Source organism: Capsella rubella, unplaced genomic scaffold (assembly GCF_000375325.1).
Source record: "Capsella rubella cultivar Monte Gargano unplaced genomic scaffold, Caprub1_0 scaffold_6, whole genome shotgun sequence".
Taxonomy (NCBI): Eukaryota; Viridiplantae; Streptophyta; class Magnoliopsida; order Brassicales; family Brassicaceae; genus Capsella; species Capsella rubella.
The window spans coordinates 5195040-5218564 of NW_006238918.1; the positions used below are offsets into that span (position 1 = coordinate 5195040).

Below are 23525 nucleotides of genomic sequence, written 5' to 3' on the forward strand. Positions count from 1 at the left end.
GTTCGAGGATGATCTTTCTAGATATCAAACTTATCATCTCTGATGACCTCTCTCTCTCTACAAGTGTCTACAAAGTAAAGTAAAAGGAAATTTCTTCTTTTCGGTTACGTACGTTTTTACTATTTTTTTTATTTAAATGTCATTTATGATATAAATTAGATTACAAAAAGTGGTTAAAAATAAAAAAGGAAAAAAAAAGTTTAGCGCGCAAGATTAATGGGCCTTCTATCCTTGGTTTGGCCCATTAGTATTTGACCGTAGGTGAGAAGTCATCACTGTAAAGAAGAATCTGGGGTTTTTTTTCTTCTGGTACTCGTCGGATTCATTACCTGGGGATTAGTTTGGATTTAGTTGAGCAAACAAAACTGTGAATTCAAATCTATTGGAATTTTCACTGTCCAAATTCAATCTATGGAATCATCAAATTTCGCAATTTTTTTCCCTCAAATTTATCCAAAATAATCCCAAAACTTTTGTGACGGATTGAGAAAGTACGTTCCTTTAATTCAAATTCTAGCCACTTTGTATGAATGGTAGTGTTTTTTGTTTTTTTTGATTGGTGTGTGTTTGTTTGATTCCACCTTTTTTTTAAATAAAATGTTAGAAAGGATAGAGAGATGATCATTGATTCATTTGGGGTTTTAGAGATCTGTTCAGATATAGTTTTGCTTGTTGTTCTGTAACTTGACATTTTCCATTTTGTGGTTCAAATAAACAAGTTTTTTTATGCTTCTTCTTCTTTTCCAATCTGTGGATTTAATGGTCGTTAGGGGAGAGCTCCTCTCACATGTTTAGGCTCTCACATGACACAAAAGTTAGTTCTTTTTCCCTGGATTATGTGGAGGAAATTGCTATTTCACTATATGGATTATGGTCATTTAAGCAAAATGTTTGAAGAGTGAGAATCAATCACGTCCCAGGGACCGTTGTAAAGCTTTTGATTGTACGTTTGCAGATGGTTTTTAATTTTCATGGGTGTGACTGTGAGTAAGTAAACGATCTGAACTATCCTTAGATTTTTGGAAAAGTATAAAAGTGCAGCATCTTCTTATCACTTTATGCACTTTTCATGTGAGGTCTCGAATCCATCACTTTGAAATTAACGCTTAGTAAGCTATTCACTTGGTTGTTATTTCTTCTTAAAGTGTTTGAAGCAGAAAACACATTTGGCTGATGGTTTCTATATCTAGGACTGGGATATGACTCATTTTAGTTATAAGTGCTGATACACTGCTCAGTAGACTTTATTCTTACTATTATAAGCTTTCTTTAATAAGTTACACATAATCATGTTGTCAGGGCAATGTAACGCCTGTCTCAGATCTTTGTCCGATAACATATATGCATAAACCAAATGTTTTGATAGCTATGATTATTGTAGGGTAAATGAAGACCTCTGCAGCTTGTCATTCTTATCAGCATATACCCTTGGAGTATGAGCTTTATTTCATGAAGTAAGTACTTATGTTTATGCGTATGGTCCATACTCATAGGCATTTACCTATTCTTAGTAGTTGTTAGTGATATATACTAGAGAGCACGCGGGAATGCATATTCGGTGCTGAAATCATCTTTAGTGCCAATTGAGATAAACAATATGCTTCGATGAATTATTCACAATAGCAATGGTTCACTCAGGGATTCTGGTTTTCTGCTAATGTATACCCCTTTTTCTGAGAACCATACTGAAACTGACCACTTCGTGTATTGACTTCGTGTTGATTAGTGGGATTACAAATGTTGTGTGGGATGGGATAATAGTACTCACCTAGCTTGCACATGTTCAGGTTGTCCGAAAGTCATTGGCTTTGAACCTTAGTGTCCATCTTATCAAAATGAAATCTGCGTTTACACTTCTTGATGATGTATATTTCACATATTGGGATTTGTACCAAGTAGACAGGTTTTGTTTAACTAATGCAGAGAAAGAGGAATACCATAGTAATAATTAGCCAAAACTACAAACCTATTTGCATAGCGTTGGTGATAGTCCTTGAAGCTAAGAATTTCACCAAACCTTACAGAATCTCAAACTAAAAGTAATTTACACCTTGGTATCTATTGTTTAATTTTGCCGTAGGAGGATCAGAATGAAGGAACAACGCCATACCCTGTTTCGTACATTAGCATTGTGTTGAACCCATGGTCCTCATCTTCGATTTCTATCCTCTTTGCAAAACGACCATTGACCCTTGGCCTTCTCTCTGCATATGCTTTTCTTGAAGCATACCTTATCGTCTTCTCAAATTTCCTTGTCTTCCTCTTCTCTCTGTATCTCAGGACCCTGGCTTCTCTGTCCGTTGGGCTGAGTTGGGTTACCATCTGACTTGGAGGGTCAGGTAGTTTGTCTATTGTCGCTTTGGGAGTTCTTGGATGTGAAGCTGTTGTGAAACATGCTGTTGACACCGGCACAACACCAGTTTCGATGGATGAAATGTATGCCTAATGACAGAAACAAAGACACTCAATCGCCCTGGTAAGAGGACTAAAGAGAGTCGATGCATAAGTAAGCATATTTGTTTTGTTATTATTAAAGACTTCTGGTGAAATTTCTATGTAGTATAGATCAACTGTTGGCAGTTAATTCGTGGATTTTTGTGTATAATATGAAAGAAAAAGCCTGCTGCTTATTGTGAAGATGCCAAATTGAAGGGCTAACATATATACTAAAGCCTTACATTATTGTTTTGAGAACCTTTGTCGGTGTAGTGACTTCCTGAGGAGCCATATGTGATATCGAACTGAAAATTATGTTCATTGTGGTTCAGGTGTCCCCTTGATTCTTCAAGTTGAAGTGGAACCACCCTATCTCCACCGTAGCTCGTTTGTGGTACACCACAGTCTTGTTCTTGTTGATTGTATTGACCTGTGAATTGGTAGTCCATACTTGAGTTGTGATCCGCAAGGTCTGTATACGCATCACTAAACAATAACACATTGTTCTGGTTATTGTTGTTATGATTGCCACTATTTTTATCTGAGTTAGGGAATAACCAAGACACCACCTCCTTGGCATCCTCATTAGCCTCCTTACTTGTCTCTTCATCCACCACTGGCATCTTCTCTTGATCGTCCATTGTTCTCTCGCTTCGGTGGTGAGTGGCCATGGAGCTGTACGAGTTTCCGGAGATTGGCAGAATTGGAACTCGGTGATGGCGTCTAGCAAGTGGATTTGCAGAATGAACCTCTGAATCACAGGCTGTGCATAGAGATGCATCATCTGCCTCACACAAAAAAGCAGCTGGAGCACGCTCACATGACTCGCAGACCCCAACACGTTTATGGCGGGAAGCAACGCGATTGGCAGAGTGAACTTGAGCATCACAGCTCATGCACAAGTAGGCTGAATCTGCATGGCAGTACACGGTGCTGACGTTTGAACGGCATGTATCACAGGCTCGTGCCCTGTTGTTCTCTCCACTACTAATATCGTTACTCTCTTGTATTAACATAATGACTCAGATTTAGTAAGAAGGGGCTAATAAAGCTTAGATCTGTTGTGAGAGAATAAGCAGAGGGGAGATCAAATCCTGAGTGCCTACACATGGCACGGAGTTGGTGGCTCTTATATATTATTGGATCATCTACCTGCTAGTTAAACTTTTGGGAAGGCTTATGTGTAAAGTGTAAAGTGTAAACATCGCCTCCTATGCACTTCTTCCTTGGGACCCGTTCACAAGTTGCTTAGGTTTTGCCACTTGCAATACAGAGATTCTCAACAGGAAGTGGTCCGGGTAATGCCTTGGTGTTGCAGACACGTTGTTACTATTTTTCGTATCACCTTTTACTATTTTCATATGCAGAGTAAAGCTAGATTCGTTTATCTCTTTGGCTTCATACAAGGTTTACATAGTTGAATATTCATCCTGAACTTTGTGATTATTGTCCACTTGTCCAGATATACTCCAAGTAAGGCTTGGAGTCCCAGAGTCATCACCAACTGTTACGGGCTTACTACCAAGAGAAAGTTACGCAAACTCGTGAATATGGTAAAGTTGTTGTTAAAATTTTTATGATATGCATGTACATAAAACTTTCAAATGATTATTTGATGAAAAGTGTTTTAGTGTTTACTCTGGTTAATAAAGTAATGGCACTGAGAAACATATTGGAAAATGACTTGGAAAACATAGGGACGGTGGGTGTTATAGGACCCAACTCGAATCCGCCATGTGTAGTCTTGAGTCTTAAGATTAGGATTTACCTGATTCACACGTTGAAAGGCATTTTGGAGTCCAACTAAGAAAAGGTTAATTATATCCCAACTCCGTAAATAGTATGTAGGAGAACTTTTACTTGATTAGGTAACTGTAAAGTTTTGAGCTACACTCGTGTAAAGCACCTCTGCTTGCTAGTTTCTCGAAAATGCAAGCTATTTGGTGACCTAATCATGTGGTCAGCATCTTGGGTTTGCTTATACTAGTAACCATTAGTCCATTAATTAGTACTTTGAGTTGCCTTTCTTGTATTATGAGCAAAAATGTTTACTACGTGGAAGCTACAGGATATGATGATACTCTCAGGTTTGAGGACTAGCTCCAGTTACGCTTTTGGGTCCAGTGGATGTACGATACCCATTTTGTGGTCCAAAAAGAATGAGATTTGCTGAACGCTCTAGTGGCCAAATTCATGTGGCTTCCTTCACTCTACGCCTCTAGAGCTGAAAAGTTAGATTTCTGTATAAAATGCTGGTCCTAGGATACACTTTTCGCATCTCTGCCTCTTTCATTTTTGCTTACATCGCACTTCTCTTTCCCATATGGTAAATTTAAACTTTGAAAATGTTTTTTTGGCTTGGTAATTTGAACTTAACAATTTTTTCTTGTTAATTACTAGTTTTTATGAGGAGTGTAATGGCATGTAGAAATGTTATGAAATGATTTCATGATCATTGAATTCTAAAAAAAAAAGATTCAAGGTTCCTTACATTAGTAAACATATCGAGAGATCTTTATCCTGCCAAATTGCCTTTGAGTGCTTTGTTGATGGATTTTTTTGGAGATTTTAATGTGGTTCGAGTTCATGAAGAGTAAATTGTGTATTGGCCTGTTTCACTTGTAGTTCAAGTAATAGGTATGTATCTCGCTTATTATTGCTCTCTGAAAATCTGCAAGTTCATTGTTGTTGCGGTTTGGAACTTCTGTCACATGTGTAGGCCTTCGGATAACATGAAACTTGCATCGAGAATTTCTGGAGGCAAAATATATTGCTTATTGTGATTCATTTCAACAGATTGAGGAAAGAAAAGTACATTGCTTATTAGTTTTCATTGTTTATCAGTTTTTGTGGTTGCTAATACTTCACTTCTTTCAGAGTTTTGGAAATCCTATTTCATTGCAAAGAGTGAAAAGAGAACAAGAGTCTAGGGACCATATAAAGCTTGTAGTTGTACGTTTTGTGCGGATTCTCCCACTTTTCATGGCTGTGACTGTGAGCATCAGAGGAAAAGTGCAAAAGTGCAAAAGTGCAGTGACCTTCGGCTAAAGGTAATCGCTTTTATGCACTTTCACGTGATATCTCGAATCCATCACCAAATACTGACATTCTGTTGGCTCTTAAATTCGTTTGTGCTTCAAGTGGTTGTCTTTGCATCTTAAAATTTCCTGACAAGAAATTTAGTAGAGACTTTACTACTACTTCAAGTTTCCTTGTTGATGATATGCTAGTATTATATGCAACTGGCGATACCTTTGATTTGCTTGCTAATATTAATATGTTTGGTGCATGATCAAACCAGATCGCCGAATAGGTTTTCTGGTGATCTGAGAACTTGCTGCTGTAAACACTTTTGGCTTCAGTGAATGCATTTATGTGGTCCAATACAACATATTTTACAACAAACTGATAGGTAAATTCATATGGATCTTACACTGACTCAGTTCTGGCTAACATAGTGGTAGATAAGTTGAGGTCTATGGCCCTTTCCAGGTGGCAAAAAGTGAAGGCCTTACAGTGTCACCCTTTTCCTTTCGCTGCCTCGTTATTCTTTTGTAAAAGTGAGCCATTATTCTAAAAGATAGCAAAAGAAGTAGATTTCTCATACTGAATATCTTTTATTCATTTGGATGGTCCATAGGCATTGACATATTCTGCTAGAACTTGGTTGTGAATGGTGGAGTCTTGTTAGCAGAGAGAACCACGTGGGAATGGATTTGGCACCAATGTTAATCAGGCAAAAGAATATGCTTCAATGTAAACTATACCTAGTAGCTTTGTGCAATATCGGGGTTATTGGTTGTTAGCCATCTGACTCCAACTTTATCTGAGCACATTATGTGATGTTATCTTCATTTTATTGGAATTCTTAAGTTTTACATGTTTATTACACTAGTCTCTGTAATCTACTTGGATTCGCATGTTGAGTAAAAACCTTATTTTCTCAGGGATGGATGAAAGTGGAATCGTTTATATTCTAGGTGATCAAGTGTCAGCAAGAAAGGAATCAATAGTTATTTTCGTACATTTGGAAACGTGTTAAATGTTCTTGCCTTCTTGGTACAGCCTGCCCAGGTAAACCTTATCTCTTCATAGCATCAAAATTTGAATTAGACTGAATAGCAGAGTTACATGTGGATGTGGTGGTAATATTTCATAGATAGTACGATTTCTACCAAAGTGGGAAAATTTTGTTTTAGCTACAGCAGCAAAATATGAATAGATCTAATTGGTTGGTACTAGTTAGACAAAACTATAGACGTATATATGCATTACAATGGTAATAACTAAGCATGTAATATAGCTTTGCCTTAGAAGCATCATAATGAAGGAACAATTCCATATCCGGTATCAAACGTTATCGTCGTGGAGAAGGTTTGATCTGCCTCTGCATCAGCTTCATTCCTTTTTGCAAAGCGGCCCTTGATCCGTGGTCTTTTCTCTGCGTATGCTTTCCGCGAAGCATATCGTATCGTCTTCTCAAATTTCCTCATCTTCTTCTTCTCTCTGTATCTCAGGACCCTAGCCTCTCTCTCCACTGGACTGAGCATCTGAGGTGGAGGTTCAGTTAGTTGGTCTGTTACAGCTTTGGGCGATCTTGGTTGAGATACTGTTGCATCACTCGTTGTTGACTCTGGCACAACTATGAGGTCCATAGATGAAACATGTACCTAATAATAGAACAAAGACAATCTTAGTCATATAGCTCATGGATTAGTGTGTCTGATGAAAGAAACAGCATGCTGGTCATAGTAAAGAAACTGAATAAAATATGGAAAAGCTTACCATATGGCTTATGGAACCATTGGAGCTTCGAGGAGCATAGGTAATACCCAACTCCAAGTTATGTTGCCCGTGATGCATATGACCCCTTGATTCGTCAACTTGAAGTGGAACAACTCCATCTCCTCTATAACTCCTCTCAGGTACGTTGCAGGGTTGTTGATACTGATTGGATTGATCTGTGAATTGTTTCTCCATACTTGAACTGTAATCGACAAGGTCCAAATACTCGTCACCAATAGAGAAGTTCTGACTATGATTGTTACCATTGTTTTTCCCTAAATTAGGAAGCAACCACGAAGCTGCCTCTGCTTCATCTCTATCCTCTTCTTCTTGGCCTACCACCAGGCTGTTCTCTGGTTCTGTCACTGTTGTCTCACATGAATGGTTAGTCTCCATGGAACCGTAAGAGTTTCCAGATATCGGCAGGATTGGGACTCGTTGATGGCGTCTAGCAAGTGGGTTTGCGGAATGAATCTCTGAATCGCATGCGATGCATAGGGATGCAGCATCTGCCTTGCAGAAAAAGGCAGCTGGAGCCCGCTCACATGATTGACAGACTCGAACACGTTCATGGCGAGAAGCAAGACAATTGACAGCATGAATCTGAGCATCACAGCTGGTGCACAAGTAGGCAGAATCAGCGTGGCAGTACACGGTGCATGCGGCTGATCGGCATGAATCACAGGCTTGTGCCCAGTTACTTTCTTCTTTCAACATAATAACTCAGATGTATTAAGTTTGATGTAGTAAGTATCTGAAAGCAGGGAGGGACTAATAAGGCTATATTAGTTGTGGAATGGTAAAGCCAAGGAAGGATAGAGTGCTGAGGGATGGACACGTGGCGAGAAGTTTGTGGCCTTGACAAGTTGTGTGATTTTATCTTGTGGCTGACTGAGTTTCTGACAAGGTTTATGTTTGGGGTCCAGTCCACAGATGCTTACAGCTTTTGGAATCATCAACCCATCAGGAAAATGTGAACAAAAAACTCATTGTCTTCTTATATCTTTGCAATGGAGAAGGAAGCTACACCAATAGTTACTACTTACTACTCTCCCTCTCTCTCTCTGTGTAAACAGCTCTACCTAAGGTTATCGGACCCATCCACATGTTGCCATCAAGGTTGCAACTTCTAACTATTTTCGTCTTATCTACTACTATTTTTGGTAAAGTTAGAAAGATAAGAAGTAGCTCTTTGGCTTGACCATTAGCCTTTTTAGTTGAATGTTTATCTTGATTCTTCACTTCTGTCATGTTTTAACCGTTCAGGTTTCTCTCCAAAACAAGGCTTTTAGTCTCAGAGGCTTTGGGGTTACTTACAATCATGGTTCCACAGGTGATCGTTGCTGCACCTTTTCTAATAAAGATTATAATCTTCTGAGGGAAAGTCTTTAGCATTGTTAAGAAAGTAATGACTCTGTAACCATTAGGTGCTAAATGTATCTTTGTATGATGATTATGTGGGAAATAATGTAATATAGTCTGTCCTAAATTTGTTTGCTTCTATATTAGGTCGGTCAAGCCGACGTGACATAACGGTGGAGATCCTAAGAGCCAATTGGAATCTACCAAGTAGCTTCGAGTCAAAAGATTAGGAAGAACATGAGCCACAAGTTGAAGCAAATGGTGGGTCAGTCAAAAGATGAATAAGGTTGGTTATATCAACATCACCGATGGGTCTGTTTATACAAAAACCAATTTGCATATGATCACCATCATATTCATAGTAACAAAACATGCACAAGTCCATCAGCGTTTGTCACATCTCTGTCACCTTTTGGGAATATGATAAAACTCGATATTATCAATTTTGGCTTTATTAGATTTCAAACTTGTGGAATTAAACACATTGATGTGTTCAAAACTACATGGGTCAAATAAAATTTGGTGGAGGACGATGCAAATAGCAATTTCAGAAGTTAACGGCATTAAGTCACAAACCGAAAACAAAACACAACTGTTTCATTAGTTAATTAAACAACTACTGTATCTCTTGCGTCTTAAGAGTTAAAACAAACCATAAGATTAGGAGTTTGCAATCCGTAATAGTGAAATGCCGGAATAATCTAACTGACACTTTTAGTTAGATAGATAAGCTATTTTGCTCTTGTTGATTAAGATTCTGAGTTACAAGGGAATAAGTTTTAGCTTCAAGTACAGAAAAGGTAAGAGTTTCTATTTATATCTAAGGAACAAATTGAATTACAGAAAAAGAAAAGTGAAAATACAGGGCAACTAACGAAGATACAAACTGATAATTAACAAATCAAGCAAGTGGTATTTTGGCAGTCAGAAAGGGCTAACCTCACGAGCCAGTTTCAGCAACAATTCTGGGACAAGACGCTTTCTGGGAGGAGCCAATGAGTCTTTGGTCAGAGCATCATTGTCCTCCGCGTGTATTACAGAGACTATGTCATCAAACAGTTCGTCTTTACCGCCTCTTAAGGGATCCTATAAACAAACACTCTCATGAGTCTGTTATTACCACACTGAGCTAAGTGTTTGTGCGTGTGACACAATATAATGTAGTTTCTGTACACAATGTAAGGTAGTTTCTGTGGCCTACCTGAAGAAATAAGTCGGTATGTGTCTTTCCACTATATAAAACAAGCTCGGCTTTGGCTCCAACAGTTTGGAGAGCGTCTGTAAAAGTTTTGCTGCAAAAAGAGGAGGTTTTAGTTCAATCATAGGATATATTATCCATGTATGGCTTCAAGAGGATGATTATATATACCTTGCATCACATGGTATTGAATTATCTGAAGATCCATGAAAAAGTATTATAGGAGGCATCAGAGACGCAGCTTTTCCAACAATTGGGTCTTTCAATCTTACTTCCGGAGAGAATTTTTCAAAGGACTCTTCTCCTTCCATTATGCTACAAGTTGGAAGTTGAACATTAGATAAAATTAACACATCAGACTACGTTTGGGATTTGAATAACCGAGCATTTACCTTAGGAAAATAGAGCGATACAGTCCCCGATTGTGGAAGTGATCAACCAAATTGTATAGATTGTACCTGTTCAAGTTCAAAATGATAAGCAGATCAATTGCTGTATACCAAATGGGGAATACAAAAGCAAAGATTAGAAGTTACCCTCCAGATAATCCGAAATAAGCTTTTATCTGGGAAACCCTCCAGGAGATGCTCTCTCCTTTTGATTCTTTAGTAGCTTGTTCCAATAAAGCACAAGCGGCTATATGGGCACCAGCTGATTGCCCCATTAGGTAGATCCTACAGAGACAAGCACATACATGATGTTCAATAAAAGAGAGACCGATTGGGAGATCAAATGGTACATAAAAAAACAAAGCCAGTGAGTTGAAACCTGTTGGGGTCACCTCCAAATGCAGAGATGTTATTGCAGACAAATGAGATCCCTTGAGAAGTATCAGTCACCATATCACTAATTGTTCCCTGAGGAAAGTTCCTAAAGACCCAAAGGAAGGGATTTTGCTTAGTAAGTGCATGAAACAAATCTAGATTTTCAAATCATCTTCATATCCCAAAAAGCTCCAAACAGAGCTAAAAGATTTTCGATTCTGTGTGGACTATATACCACATTCCTAGAATCCAGAGTAAGGAATCTAAGTTAAAAGAGAACTAGTTTTGAATTGTGTACAATCTTTACCTGTAGTCAAGGCATGCTACAATGATATCCCTTTCTGCTAGTTGCATTCCCAAGAGCGAGCCCCAAGCTTTGTACCTAAATATCAGCAAAAGTATCAGCACAGAGCACCTCAGGATCTTTACTTCTTCTTCTTTCTTTTTAAACTCAAACATCAACAAAAGAACAGTGAGAGGAACACTGGAACTGGGACACGAGAAATTGTAAAATAAACGAACTTCAATCTTATGCAGTAGGAGAATGTCGTAACTCCGATGTGCAACTCACCCAATAATCCAAGCTCCACCGGTCACAAAAACCACAACTGGCTTCATGCCATCATTGTTGCTCGGTAAGTACAAATCCAGCCTACCAAATCCCAGTTCATAACATGCAATACATCAAATGTTTTCAGACAGAGGAGATGTGATAAGGGCAGGCATTCAACATGCCAAGGTGAAAGGAGAAGACAAGATTCTATGAAGTTAAACACACAAACCTGTTCCTTGGTTGATCTCCATACACTATACTCCTCCGGATTTGTGAAGAGAAAAAATATATATATGCAACTGCAGAAAAATAGACAAACTTAGGATGAGAAATCAAAACTAATTTTCCAATAATAAAAATCAGTCCTTTCCATGAATTTTCTGTATATCAGTAAAAAGACAAAACAAAAACCAAACCTTGAAGAAAGCCAGGCATAAGCAACATAGCATAACATGTAAGGGCAAATAACCTTGTCATCCATCGATAGCCTACCCTGAACAAAACTTAACCATCAGATAAATTCGTGCTGAAATGGAATTAAAAAAAAAACAGTACTTTAGAAGTCAACAGATATATGAAAGTAAAATAACATTTTTTCAAGGCTTGCAAGATACAGGACAGGGGAACTAAATGCGAATCTCTAAAACTTAGCTATCAAACGTGAATCAGACACAACACAGAAACATATATCTCACTGTTTTTCTTTGAAGAGCAACAAAAATCAGATATATAAAATGATTAAACAGTATCGTGCACACAATGCTCAAAGCCAGCTAAAACGTCTAAACAATTCACGAGTTCCTTGTGTGTAATCATCAATTAACCGGGAACGAAGATAAGTACCCGAGGTAACGTAGAAGCTTGAAGCTAAGTCTAGTAATCAGGTACGTCTCAGCTGCCGCGTGGCCAATTTCGCGGCCAAACGACTGCTGCCGGCAAATCCGACGATTTCCTCCGTCCACCGCAAACTTTCCGGTAACTCGACGACGCATTTGTTCACCGTTGAGAAGAGTCGTTCTATCGGAGTCTTCATCGGGTAGAACTTCCTCGATCTCCGATACAGTCGAGGTCATCGGCCGGCATCGCTGCTCCGGCTGCATCTTCAACGCTGTGAAAAGAGCGGATCTCGATTCCGAAACTCTTCTAACACTTTGTTTCTTCGTGTTCTGTCGTGTTGTTGGTTCTTTTTCTTCTCTAATTTCAAACTTGTTTTTGATATCTCAGCTTTTGTGCGCTTTTCGCTTCCCTTCTCCAAGAGGAAATATTATAGTGTGTATTGACGATTATAAACCAAAAAAAGTTGACGAAGACGACGTCGTTTCTACCTCGTATTAAATTACCTTTGATCATGTAATGATGATTTTAAAGAGAATCACAAATGCGAACACCACAGTTAATGAATCTTTAATGTTAAATTTATTGAATTTTGTGTCATAAATTTATAATAAAAACTTTCCAGTGGTGACGACTTGGAGGCTAGTGTATCTAGCAAATCAGGGGCTTAAGATGTGTCTCACCACGTTCAGAAAAGGCCAAACTAGTGGGTCAAGTATGACGAATATTTCAGAATCTTTGAGAAAGTTCGACGAATCATGTGACGCAGTGGGCAGTGGCACACCCACCAACTACAGACCATACCATTTGTTGCTAAAAAAAATTGTTTTTCTTTTGCATCAACATGGTTTATTGGTATTATAAACTATACAAGCATCAGAAACGTAGTGAAACTAAGTTTTTTATTCTCAAAGCAAACACAAACTAATCTATTTTCGTTTAGGTCGTTGTTTTATGGCCTTAGTGCAAATGGATTCTTCAGCAGATCAACTAACTTTCTAGCTGTTAGTTTACTGCTGCCTCAACTCTGTAAATCTTACATCTAAAGTATATATACCAGGAGGCAACATTACCGCTTTCTCAAAAGCCTTTTTCATGATTCTCAAATTAATCACAGAGTTTCTACATTTGGATTCTCTGCTTAAACGCTTCAACGTTGAAGGCTTGAATCTATTGAGAATGCTCTGCATGCTGCTGATTAGCCCTTGCCACTGTCTGAAGATGAAATAATAAGAAAATGAGATCCTAGTACATTAATCAAACAGATTCATTACGCATAATCTCTCATGGGTGATATTTACCTGAAATGCTGGCAGATGTGGTGCATGCAAAAGCTGGATGTATGGAGTGAATTGCTTACTGATATTGAAACACTTTGTCTCACCTATCTTGATTGTGCATCACCTAGCTTTTGCCTTTTGATGGCTTGATTTTCTGAATCAGACTAATAGTGTTAGCTACGTTTTTAACACTTGTTTCCCTGCAGTGAGATACATAACACATAAAACCGCATTACGAGAGGAACATGAGACCAAAGTTAAGTTCAGACGGATTCTTCAGCCTAGTTTGTTGCTTCTTAGGGTCCATTGACTTTCCTCCTTAACAATGAGAAGAAAGTAAATCTCTATATATCTCCATCATCTAGAGAAGCAGCAACAGCAAAACTAAAAAATCTTCATTATCATCAAGACCATATATACAAACAAAATTTATATGCAAGTAAGCAAAACATTCAAATGAGAGATCACTTACAGTGCAAGAAGAGGCTTTTACCATCGTTAGGTCATAATCAAGCTTTTGTCTTTTTTATCGCTTTGATTTTCCTGAATCAGATTGGTAGTGTTATTTTGAATACTTGTTTCCGTCAAAGAATCAAGACATTAAAGAACCTAATCAACACATTTAAGTCAATGATGAGGTTTAAAGAGTTTCAGGCATGTAGTGAGATCATGCTGAACTTTTAACCATTAAGCTTACTTGTCTTGATTTTGAATCATCTAGCTTTGCCTTTTGATAGCTTCATTTTCCTGAATGAATTTGGCAGAGCTAGCTATGTTTTTAACACTATTTTCCCTGCAGTGAGGCAATAAAGGCCCAAAAAAAAAAACATTACTAAAAGTAGGAACGTGAAACCAGATTTATGTATCAAAATGGTTATTGGTTATTAATTATGAATGTGAGCTACCTTTTTAAAACTTTATGATGCCTGCCATTGGCTTGAGACAGTTGTGACTGGTTTGACTGGTTTTTTGGCTTGAGTGCAGACGGATTCTTCATTGACTGTAGATTAACCATCTTTTTAGCAGTTTGCAGCTACTTAAGTTCCATTGACTTATCTCCTGGAGAAAACAGCACCATCTTAGAAGTTAATAAAAAAAAAGATAAGATAAGAGAAAAGTTAAAAGGAACCAGAGCGTACCTCAATTGTTTATTACCTGTGGAAGAGAGTTATTGGCATGAAGCAACAAAGAAAACAATAAAAAAAATATCAAATTGACGTTGTTATCGTAAGGCTGTTTCTGTTGGTTCTACATCTTCTTCATTCTTCAAACCATACCATATCTCCGACCTGCACAAAAGTATAAAATTAGAAGAAGCTTTGTTAAAACAATAGCCTAAACGAAAACAAATTTGAGGAAGTGGACAAGATGTTGTTACTGTAAGAACACGCCGGCGATCTTTTCGGTGTTTTGAATCTACTTTGTACTTCCTTGAAAAAATCTGAGTCATCGTCCTAGTTGGAACACGAACAAAGACACACACACAAACACCTGTTGCGCTGCACCCAAAAAAGAAACAACAAATCCATTAATTAATATCTCATATGCAAAAACAAACTCTTCTTTCAAAGGCAAAACATCAACACCACCTTTTGTTATGAATCTTCTTCATTCTTCAAACCATATCACATCTGCACAAAAATATAGAATATCAGTCACATTCTCATCTAATATTGAAAACAAAGAAAACCGCAAATTTGAGGAAGCGGACAAGGGAAGAGGAGGTGCAGAGTCAAGACAAAGACCTATCTATACCTTTAAATCGACCAGTTTGATGTTGTTACTGTAAGAAAAGAACATGCCGACCGTGATTGTTCTGAATCTACTTCATCATACTTCAAAACATTAATCTGAGTCAAATAAATCATCGTCCTTCTTGGTTGGAACACGAACACACACCTGTTTCACCCAAAAGAAATACACAAAACAAACCCATTAGAAAGCAAGTTCGACTCTCTTTTATGGAATTAGAAAGACCTAGATTAACTTCTCATCGATAAGTTTGATGTTGTAACTTATTGTAAGAAAGCCGACTACCGTTTTTGTTTTGAATCTACTTCGTCTTTGTAAACATCCGAGTCATCGTCCTGGTTTGAACACGAACACGCACCTGTTTCGTCTCACCCAAAAAGAAACAACAAACCCGTTAATTAAGATGGTACATACAAATACGAAAAGTTTATTTCAAAAGCAAAATCGATCCATAGGGTTAGAAAGATACCTCTTACTCGTTTTGCTCTCTCGTCGCCATTTAATCTGTGAGAAAAAAAACTCGTTATTTCAAAAGCAAAAACATTCACACGAAATCAAATCGATTCATAGGGTAAGAAGAATACGAGAAGATACCTCTGCGCCTTCATTTATGTTGGCTCTCTCTCGTCGCCATTAGAATCTCTATATCTCTCTCTCTCCCGCTGTGTCTCTCAGTCTCTGAAGAGAATGTGTTCTAGTTTTAATTTCTACTGGATTAAGAAACTCAAGAGTAATCAGTCTCTATTTATAAACAGAGAGGTGTCGACCAAAATTAAACAACAGAAAATTTCCTTTTTATAAGAAAAGGAAAAAGGAAATTGTTAAGTTGGAAAAAAAGGAAATTCTTTTTACGTTTATTGATTAATGTTATAAAGAAAAAAGGAAATTGTAAAGTTTGGTTTTTAATTAAAAAAAAAAAGGAAGTTGATGACAAAAATAAAAAAAGGAAATTGTTAAGTTTGGTTTTAATTATAAATAAAAAAAAGAAAATTCTTACGTGTCATAAGAAAGGAAATATGTAGTAAGAAAAAAGGAAATTACTTAATCAAAAACACACCGCATAGATAGTGGACTTTTTGTTGTTTGTTAAGCCGTGGGCTTTCTTTTTATAATATACTAATTATAAGTTATTCCTTTTTATACATACAATATGAAAGAGGGCCACAATGATCGATTTTGAAACCATGTTTATTTTATAAATCAAATATTATAGTGAAGGTTCAAGTTTAACAAACCAAACAACTTTTAATTAAAAGCTTAATTACAATAATGACCAAACGAGCAATACTTCCCACCACCGTCGTGACCGCCGTATCCACCTTCATCGTCGTCTTCAGTGAAGTCATCATCACCACTCTTTCTACTGTGAATCCACCACAGCAGATTAGTCAAAGAGTTCCCATCATCATGCCCTTTTAATCCTTTAACCTTCTCTATCGCTCCATCTTTGTCGTATATACTTTCCAAAGCATACACAAATCCTTTCCACCCTTCTCCAACGCCTTCTCTCGCCAACGCGGGCATAGTCCAGTTCACAAGCTGCTTCGTGAATGTCACATCGGAGAACAGAACTTCCGACACCGGAAGCAACGGTAGTAACTGTATCCCAAGGCGACACTCTTTCCACTCCTTTGGCGCGAACCACAAGCCACTGTCTCTCTTTGTTGACCATAAAATTCCAACCACACGATTCTCCGCTGTGAAATCTTGAGGGTATATAGTGTCGTCCTCTTTCACCTGCGCCACCACCAAGAGCAAAAATTTAGTAATCAAATTAATACCAACGTAACATGAATAGGTTTAGTAACCAATCGGACCTTTAATTTCTTTAAAATGCTTCAAAGTTCCAACTTTAAAAAGTTATAAAATCAAATTTCTGTCAAAATCGAAACTAAACCAAATATTATTCAATTTCCATGTGGTTTCCCAATTTATATGCCAAAAACATTTTAAACCAAAATGATATGACTAAAACCGAACCAAATATAAAACCAAATTCCGGTTTTCAGACTGAGCATTCTCAATTCGATGCGGTTCAATTCCATTATTCGGTTCGGTTTTGTTTAACAAGATTAAAATAATATTACCTGCCACCACATTTTCGCGGCGTGAATCTCTAACGTCAGAACCGTCGAAGCCGCCGCCACGAGATGTGTATCACCGTAAGCTAGCCCCAACAAAGCAGCAGAGTAATACGCGTTCACGGCCTCGCTCGTGCTCTCTTGATTCCTCCCATCAGCGAACTCAGTCAACCCTCCAGCCCATGAATGAAGCTTGAAAAGATCAAAGCATCTCAAACGCGGGTAATTAGAATTCGAATTCGACTTGGAACCAGCTCCCTTCTTCCCCAATGTCATGTAATCCGCAATTAAAGAATACGCTGGAGGTTTGTATCTCTTCCCCCACAAAGGATCAATCTTTGCAAGCACAGCAATCGCATAAACAAAGTAACCTAAATGATAGTGATGATCATTGTAAATCCCGAACCCAAAATCAGCTCCTGAGTCTCTCGATCCTTGCTTAGTAATCACACCTCCCCATTTAGGATCATACAAGAACCCATTTGGTTTAAAGTTCCCGTTAAGCCACGGTTCGATCATGTTCTTCAAGTAAGTTTTAATCGCTGGAATCACATCGAGATAACAAACTTCTTCAGCGATCAAAGCTAACCTCGCAGCTCTGGCGATCAACTTCGCGTAAAAGTAGGACGAATCCGTCACCGGAGCTGATGAATCTAGAGCGTTAACGTCTTTGATGAGAGCTGAGATGATCTCTTGGTGAGCATCTTCTTGAACTCCTTTGATAGAGTGCCACGTTACAGAAACAGGGTCTGGTTTCAAAACCCATGAATCTCCGACGACACCTACCAAATCTCCGTCGATGCTGTTGTATCTGATATTGTCTAGAACTGTGATTGAGCAGTCGTTGTGTGATAAAAGCTTGAGATGAAGGGGATGAGCGAGCATTAGGAGATCTCCATAGCCTCGTTTCTCCCATTTATACTCTAAAGCAAAGGGCTTTGTGAAATCAGCGTCACCGGAAACCGGGTAACAGCAAGCGAATCTGTCGAGGGTTGATTCGAAATCTGGATTTGGACTCGGTAACACGGCGATACGGATAATACCCGAGAACCCACCACCGCAATTGATCGAAGAGACGCCGCCTTTGGTCAGATTGATCGGTGAAGAGGCGTAGATTAGCCATGTCTGGTTGTTGTTGAGCTTTACGGTGTACTTCGTGGATGAGGTGTTACCGGAAAGAGATAAAACCGCGTGGATCGTTGAGATTGTGATGGAGGAGTTAACGGAGCAGGTGATGAAAGGGCTTCCTCTAACGAGGAAGAATCTGAGATTAGAGGAAGGGAAATCGAGCGTGACGCCGAGATCGCTGAAGGAAGAGATCAGATGAGTTTTTCGAGAATGCGGGTCGGGTCCGTCTGAGCCGGTGATGGTGATGTCTGCGTTGAAAGCTTCGTAGATGAAAGCAGAGTTGTGGGAGAGAGTTGGGTATGAGATGGAGATAGATGAGACCGATGGTTTGATGATGTAAGGGTGAAAGTACTCAGCTTGGTCGCCATTTTTGAGAGTGAAGTTTTGGAAGAAGGAGTTTGTAGGGAGAGGAGATGAGAGGAGATCGTGGCTGAAGAAACGAGACGGGTCGGGTAAAACAGAAGAACTGGATCTAGGGAAGAGAAACGGAGTGTTTCTTTGTTTTGAGAAAGGCATTTCTTGAGGCGGTGGAGATGGTGAAGGAAGAGGTGGCTCTGTTTCTCGTGGTGGTGATGGTGGTCTTAGAGGCCTGTTCTTTGGCCTTTTAAAGGGTTTTGCGATTAACACTTTGACTTTTCGCCTTACCTTTTTCAACATTTTGCTTAGTCAACAGGAGAAAGAGATAACGACAAATTTGGAAAAATGAGTTCTCAAAAGTAAAGGGGGGGATGGTTTTAAACTGTTAATTCATTGTTAGACAATTGTGGGGTTTGTTTGTTTATTAGAAAAGGATATAGAAATTTTGTAAAATTTATGATAGATGTTTGTTTCCAAGCTAAGGTTTTGGGAACGTGCAGGAGACTTGCTATAGATGCTAAACGTATAGAAGATATTGATACATGCCCAAATGAGAAAGCAAGTGGAAAAAAGAACCCATTACTAACTAATAATATGGCTGTGATCACAATAGTTTTCTATGAAAGTAAGTTGTATTTTTGTAACAAACAAATGTTTAGTACCAACTTAAGTGGGATGTGTGTGGAATATTACATGTTTGATATGGATTGGTTATTTTTTTCAACAAATTCCAAATTTGGTGGATGACTTTGGAGCATGCTTGAGGTTTGTGATTTGATGTTTTGCTTAGCAAAGGAGAAAGAGGGTTGATTGCAAGCAATGTAATATGCGTGGCAATGCATATGGACAATTGGACACGGTTTTTTTTTACATCGATATGGACAAGATTTTTGTATTATTTGTAAGTGCTTAGATAAATGTTGCTTCAATGCATTTCTTATAGTATGAATTGTTAATAAAAATTATTAGTAAATTATTACTGGTAAAATTTTCTATAAAAACTTTATTAAGAATTTAAAATCTTTATTAAACGGTTAATTATAAAAGAAAATTATTTGTTAAATTTTGATTTGATATAGATTGGGTTTGATGTTTGATAGACAAGGCCTTTTTTAAGGCCCATATATAGGATGGATACTAGAAAATAGAAGCCATTTTGAATGTTAACCGAACCAACAATAGAATTCACCTTTACCAAACTGTCCCGGTTTAAGCACCAACCGCTTCGGTTTAGCTCTGTGATCGTTCTGCGAGTCACCAAAGACACAGAGAAAGGGAGGAAGACGAAGAGACGAGATATGGCCGGACTTTTAGCTTGGGCCGCCGATGTCGTCGGTAAAAATGGAAAAGAAGGAGACGATGAGAAAGATCGGATCCCACTTGTTTTCACGGAGGAGCAGCAGAGATACGTCGACGAGCTTGGCCGGAAAGCGACAACCCTCAGCCGTTCGATCCAAGATCTAAGGCTTAGATTGCCTCCACCGGATATCTCCCAGCGTCTGCCTCACCTTCTTGCTCACTCCCTCGCCTCCAATGCCGCTCTCACTCTTCAGCTTGATTCGCATTCCGCTACTCGTGAACAGGTTCGAGTTTCTGAAAGAGTGAAGCTGATTATGGAATCGTGTGTTTGCATTGTAGTATTAGTCTTGAAATGGATATGGCTTTTTTTTTTTTTCAGAAATGATCCAATTTACTGAGGGAAACATTTATGTATCCTCATGGTTCTTCTTTTGGTATTGCAATTAGGCTCAAATGAGAGAGCAGACGCTGCTGGAAGAAAACAGTACATATGAGAATGCAATATCAAATTGTGAGACCAAAATAGAAGAGAAAAGGAACGAAGCAGATTCTCTTCTTAGAAAGTTGAAGGTGAGTTACCAGATAAGAGACGTTTTCTTGTTCAAATTTGGATTGTGGTTCTTTTCTTGTCTATGATCTTGTTTAGGTGTGAACGTTGCTCTTGTTACCATTTGGGGCCACGGTCTGATATAGTATGGTTTGTAGGAGCTCGAAGATGTAGAGGAGAACTTGAGAAATGAGCAGGAAGATGAACAAGCTTCTCTAGAAGCAAGTCATTCCAAAAGCTCTGGTGAATCTGTTATTCAGGGTGATAGGAATGGAAAAGATGGAGCAGATACAGAAGCTATGAAATCTGTTATGCTAGAGAAGTTGGAGGGGAAAAAGAATGATTTGGTTAGTTTTCATTTTACCTTTAAGGGTATAGAATTCTCTAATCCTGGCCGTATATCTAACGGCAGTGTTAAGTTATATCTTCCTTTTAGAGTTTAATGGAAGAAAAGGTTCAGAATTTAGAGAGGAGTTGGGCTGTTATACAGGAAAGAGCACTGAAGCAGCCTTCTCCAGGTACTTTTTGTCATCAAATCTGATTAGATGTTAAATTACTAATTTTTCATCATTCAAAACCATCATGTCTTCAACATTTATGAAACCAAAAATCTTTGTTAGATAGCTTATTTTCAGTAAGAATCCGATAGAGATTTTGTTATTGGTTTCGTTAGATAGGTTGATAGTGTGAAAAATGTTCATTCACATTATCTGACTGGAAATTTTATGCTTTCACAGGTCAGAGAGAGAAGACACTGGATAAACAACTTCATAGTCTAATCGAACAATTAGCTGCAAAGCAGGTCCATCTCAAGCCAAATTAGTCTGCACTTTTACTTTAGACGGTTTCTTAACAGAAACTTTTGATATGCCTAACAGGCACAAGCAGAGGGGATTGTTGGTGAGATTCATTCGAATGAGATGGAGTTAGAGAGACTAAACAGTTTGTGGAGAAGGTATGAGAGCTTTAACGTTGAGGGGAACGCTGCAAGGAACAGATTTAAGAGAACAAATTCAGATAGAGGATTTGGTTCAGACCAGGAAGTTGATGGTCATTCCTACCTTCCGTATACATCTGCTACAAGAAATGAGACCCAAACGAGGCTTATGTATCTCAGGTCAGCTTTTGTCATCTACATTTTGGCTTTGCACGTCCTGGTTTTCATCAAAATATCCTTTTAAGAAATTGTGTACACGAGTGCTCTCTTGTGATTTTAGTTTGCACAAAGGGGTCAAAATACTACATATAAAGTTTATAGGAATACGATAATTGTTCTCAAATGATTTACTGTCCTTCCATATAGTATATGGCGATTGAATTCTGAGACTTCTGCATGATTTTTTCTTTACATTTTTTCTTGATTTTAGATATTGGTCTCTTCTACTCATTCTTGAGGGATGCTTTCTAGTTCTCCGTCTTCATCATTTGTAGTAAAATATCATTCCAATTATCGATAGGTCCAGGCAGGCACCAATGAATACAGTCATTTCTTAAAGTCACCTCCGCATTCTGTAGATGGCCATATCTCCCAGGATGCCCATCTGGTCGCAATAGCATTGCCTGTGTCATGTCCATTAATTGTAGTCTCAAACCCTTCTTCTTCCTCCCTTCTTCTTCTGCAGCTCTAAATTCCTCCAGTTGAATGTCATGAACCTTGAGATCTGCACCTTCGGCTATAGTCTCATTTCTTCTATAAGGTCGTGTCCTTACACAGTCCCCTCCCTTGTTCCAAGGCCCACCTTCGAAATGCTGAGGAGAAAAAGTCCTTAAAAATGCCAGACCCTTGAATTTTTCGAGTATAGCTTTTAAAGATATTCTTAAAGCCTTCCTGTATCCATAGTCCAAAGGCAATTCAGTAGTGTTTGGTAACCCACAGTATTGGCACCCAGAGATTTGTCGATTTTCATAGAAAATAACCGGTCGGTAAAACCAGTGGCCGGATGATATAACCAGGTAGTCGAGGTAGTCGAGCTGACTCGTCCACTCAGTGTCATACTCGTCGAGGTACAGGTTGAAGAAGTTGGACTTCGGATCTGTAGGGTCAAGTTTAGTAGACTTCACTAGAAATGGTGACCACATGGCATGAAGAGTAAAGTTATATGATGTGTAATTCCATACTTTGAAATCTGTATTTGGTGAAGGAGAAATATCTTCAGGATATTCTACCTACAAGGAAATCAAACAAGCCAACACTTAGAGAGACGTTGGTTAGTTGGTGATCATTGGCAATTAGATTGGACTTTTTACCCTAGAGAGAAGGCACAAGAGAGATTGCACTTGATTTCTGCTAATGGAATCACCTACAAACCCCATGGCTTTCCCTCTCACCATTTCCAAGAATACTTGAGGATCAATAATGGGGAGGTCGCAGCTGTCCGGCTTCCATCTCCATCTCATGAACCCAGTGTCTGGTCTCCCATACTTAATGCAGTTCTGGTGATCATGTATTGCCCAACAAGTCATGTTGGTGTAGTATGGAGCTTCTTCGTTTGGCACCCATTCCCCGGAAAAAAGATCACACTTTTGCTCATCATCTCTGATCCGCGTCCTTGCTGGTGATGTAGTGACCGGGGATGAATGATCATCAGATGATGAAATCTGATTGGATGAAGAATTCCGATGCCTTAAAGACAAATGATTGAGTGGAGCAGGAATCGGACTACTCTTAGGTGAAAGAATCTGATTGGATGAAGGACTTTGTTGTGTTAAAGGTGTGGGATTGGTTGGAGAGGGAATGGGACCACTCTCAGGTGTAGGAATCCGATGGAAAGAAGATTTTCGATGTCGTGAAGGCGTATGGTTGGGTGGAGCGGGAAGGGGTGAATGAATCTGATTTGATGAAAAATTATGATTACTGTAATGTATATGGTTGACTGAAGGGGAACGATCTGTTTCAGATGATGAGATTGATAGAGGTAAGATTGGATTTGCGAGTAGAGAATATAGAGCAGGGACTATAGTGAGGAGAAATAGAACAAAAGCTAATGTAACTGCAACTCGTGGTGTCCTTTGAAGGATTGCAAACAAAGGAAGCTCCATTGTCTGCTTCGAGACAATGGTGTCCGGGATGATCATAAATATGTATGTATATATGGTGTATAATGGTGAGCTCGTGGTCATCCAGTAACTAGGCACAACAGTTGACCATG

General features: G+C 38.6%; 6 protein-coding genes and 3 long non-coding RNA genes across 18 annotated transcripts; 4 read left to right on the plus strand and 5 right to left on the minus strand.

Moving 5' to 3' along the window:
* Nucleotides 1–326: 326 nt before the first annotated feature.
* Nucleotides 327–3076, plus strand: LOC111830120. Of its 6 annotated transcripts, none has more exons than XR_002833462.1 (6): nt 327–533; nt 1382–1454; nt 2081–2145; nt 2281–2476; nt 2769–2906; nt 2987–3076. It is a non-coding gene; the product is annotated as an uncharacterized LOC111830120 (long non-coding RNA). The 6 variants fall into 6 exon arrangements; XR_002833461.1 differs by having other exon boundaries at nt 327–491; XR_002833460.1 differs by lacking the exon at nt 2081–2145.
* On the minus strand, nt 2086–3472 carry LOC17882893 (zinc finger protein CONSTANS). 2 transcript variants are annotated; one of them, XM_006287895.2, is made up of 2 exons: nt 2679–3472; nt 2086–2442 (listed from the first exon to the last, which is right to left on the minus strand). In XM_006287895.2, the coding sequence occupies exons 1-2, from the start codon at nt 3450–3452 to the stop codon at nt 2086–2088; spliced, it is 1131 nt and encodes a 376-aa protein (XP_006287957.1). In that variant the 5' UTR covers nt 3453–3472. The 2 variants fall into 2 exon arrangements, with proteins under 2 accessions (XP_006287957.1, XP_023637172.1); XM_023781404.1 differs by having other exon boundaries at nt 2401–2485.
* Nucleotides 3473–3642: 170 nt separating this feature from the next.
* LOC111830119 lies at nt 3643–6480 on the plus strand. 4 transcript variants are annotated; one of them, XR_002833454.1, is made up of 7 exons: nt 3643–3734; nt 3899–3989; nt 4505–5486; nt 5738–5848; nt 5929–5996; nt 6077–6192; nt 6384–6480. It is a non-coding gene; the product is annotated as an uncharacterized LOC111830119 (long non-coding RNA). The 4 variants fall into 4 exon arrangements; XR_002833453.1 differs by having other exon boundaries at nt 3899–5486; XR_002833456.1 differs by lacking the exons at nt 5738–5848; nt 5929–5996 and having other exon boundaries at nt 3899–5486.
* Nucleotides 6481–6664: 184 nt separating this feature from the next.
* On the minus strand, nt 6665–8019 carry LOC17883121 (zinc finger protein CONSTANS-LIKE 1). The gene is made up of 2 exons (XM_006287983.2): nt 7222–8019; nt 6665–7106 (listed from the first exon to the last, which is right to left on the minus strand). The coding sequence occupies exons 1-2, from the start codon at nt 7936–7938 to the stop codon at nt 6756–6758; spliced, it is 1068 nt and encodes a 355-aa protein (XP_006288045.1). The 5' UTR covers nt 7939–8019; the 3' UTR covers nt 6665–6755.
* Nucleotides 8020–8250: 231 nt separating this feature from the next.
* LOC111830118 lies at nt 8251–9042 on the plus strand. The gene is made up of 3 exons (XR_002833452.1): nt 8251–8340; nt 8488–8554; nt 8731–9042. It is a non-coding gene; the product is annotated as an uncharacterized LOC111830118 (long non-coding RNA).
* Nucleotides 9043–9373: 331 nt separating this feature from the next.
* Nucleotides 9374–12496, minus strand: LOC17884187 (isoprenylcysteine alpha-carbonyl methylesterase ICME). The gene is made up of 11 exons (XM_006287765.2): nt 11942–12496; nt 11515–11591; nt 11328–11397; nt 11117–11197; nt 10853–10927; nt 10550–10651; nt 10318–10455; nt 10174–10239; nt 9953–10096; nt 9785–9875; nt 9374–9669 (listed from the first exon to the last, which is right to left on the minus strand). Exons 1-11 carry the CDS (start codon nt 12196–12198, stop codon nt 9508–9510), a joined length of 1263 nt encoding a protein of 420 aa, XP_006287827.1. The 5' UTR covers nt 12199–12496; the 3' UTR covers nt 9374–9507.
* Nucleotides 12497–16101: 3605 nt separating this feature from the next.
* LOC17883595 (probable endo-1,3(4)-beta-glucanase ARB_01444) lies at nt 16102–18949 on the minus strand. Its single transcript, XM_006287058.2, has 2 exons — nt 17052–18949; nt 16102–16701 (listed from the first exon to the last, which is right to left on the minus strand). Exons 1-2 carry the CDS (start codon nt 18828–18830, stop codon nt 16222–16224), a joined length of 2259 nt encoding a protein of 752 aa, XP_006287120.1. The 5' UTR covers nt 18831–18949; the 3' UTR covers nt 16102–16221.
* An 821-nt stretch (nt 18950–19770) lies between these two features.
* Nucleotides 19771–21700, plus strand: LOC17882422. Its single transcript, XM_006288023.2, has 6 exons — nt 19771–20113; nt 20277–20399; nt 20535–20723; nt 20813–20894; nt 21114–21178; nt 21255–21700. The coding sequence occupies exons 1-6, from the start codon at nt 19829–19831 to the stop codon at nt 21555–21557; spliced, it is 1047 nt and encodes a 348-aa protein (XP_006288085.1). The 5' UTR covers nt 19771–19828; the 3' UTR covers nt 21558–21700.
* A 54-nt stretch (nt 21701–21754) lies between these two features.
* LOC17882959 (protein trichome birefringence-like 21) lies at nt 21755–23498 on the minus strand. Its single transcript, XM_006289484.2, has 2 exons — nt 22624–23498; nt 21755–22542 (listed from the first exon to the last, which is right to left on the minus strand). Exons 1-2 carry the CDS (start codon nt 23494–23496, stop codon nt 21781–21783), a joined length of 1635 nt encoding a protein of 544 aa, XP_006289546.2. The 5' UTR covers nt 23497–23498; the 3' UTR covers nt 21755–21780.
* Between the last annotated feature and the right edge of the window lie 27 nt (nt 23499–23525).

Bases quoted from the DNA above. Each gene is read 5' to 3' on its own strand.
- LOC17883595 (XM_006287058.2), bottom strand. From the start codon at position 18,830: ATGTTGAAAAAGGTAAGGCGAAAAGTCAAAGTGTTAATCGCAAAACCC. The intron at 16,702-17,051 runs GTAATATTATTT...GTGGTGGCGCAG, and splicing joins CCGCGAAAATGTGGTGGCAG to GTGAAAGAGGACGACACTAT.
- LOC17882959 (XM_006289484.2), bottom strand. From the start codon at position 23,496: ATGACCACGAGCTCACCATTATACACCATATATACATACATATTTATG. The intron at 22,543-22,623 runs GTAAAAAGTCCA...ATTTCCTTGTAG, and splicing joins TCTTGTGCCTTCTCTCTAGG to GTAGAATATCCTGAAGATAT.
- LOC17883121 (XM_006287983.2), bottom strand. From the start codon at position 7,938: ATGTTGAAAGAAGAAAGTAACTGGGCACAAGCCTGTGATTCATGCCGA. The intron at 7,107-7,221 runs GTAAGCTTTTCC...TTCTATTATTAG, and splicing joins ATGGTTCCATAAGCCATATG to GTACATGTTTCATCTATGGA.
- LOC17882422 (XM_006288023.2), top strand. From the start codon at position 19,829: ATGGCCGGACTTTTAGCTTGGGCCGCCGATGTCGTCGGTAAAAATGGA. The intron at 20,895-21,113 runs GTACTTTTTGTC...ATGCTTTCACAG, and splicing joins ACTGAAGCAGCCTTCTCCAG to GTCAGAGAGAGAAGACACTG. The intron at 21,179-21,254 runs GTCCATCTCAAG...TATGCCTAACAG, and splicing joins AACAATTAGCTGCAAAGCAG to GCACAAGCAGAGGGGATTGT.
- LOC17884187 (XM_006287765.2), bottom strand. From the start codon at position 12,198: ATGCAGCCGGAGCAGCGATGCCGGCCGATGACCTCGACTGTATCGGAG. The intron at 11,398-11,514 runs GTTTGGTTTTTG...ATTTTTCTGCAG, and splicing joins TATGCCTGGCTTTCTTCAAG to TTGCATATATATATTTTTTC. The intron at 10,456-10,549 runs GTTTCAACTCAC...TTGTCTCTGTAG, and splicing joins TTTGGAGGTGACCCCAACAG to GATCTACCTAATGGGGCAAT.
- LOC17882893 (XM_006287895.2), bottom strand. From the start codon at position 3,452: ATGTTAATACAAGAGAGTAACGATATTAGTAGTGGAGAGAACAACAGG. The intron at 2,443-2,678 runs GTAAGGCTTTAG...TTCTGTCATTAG, and splicing joins AAGGTTCTCAAAACAATAAT to GCATACATTTCATCCATCGA.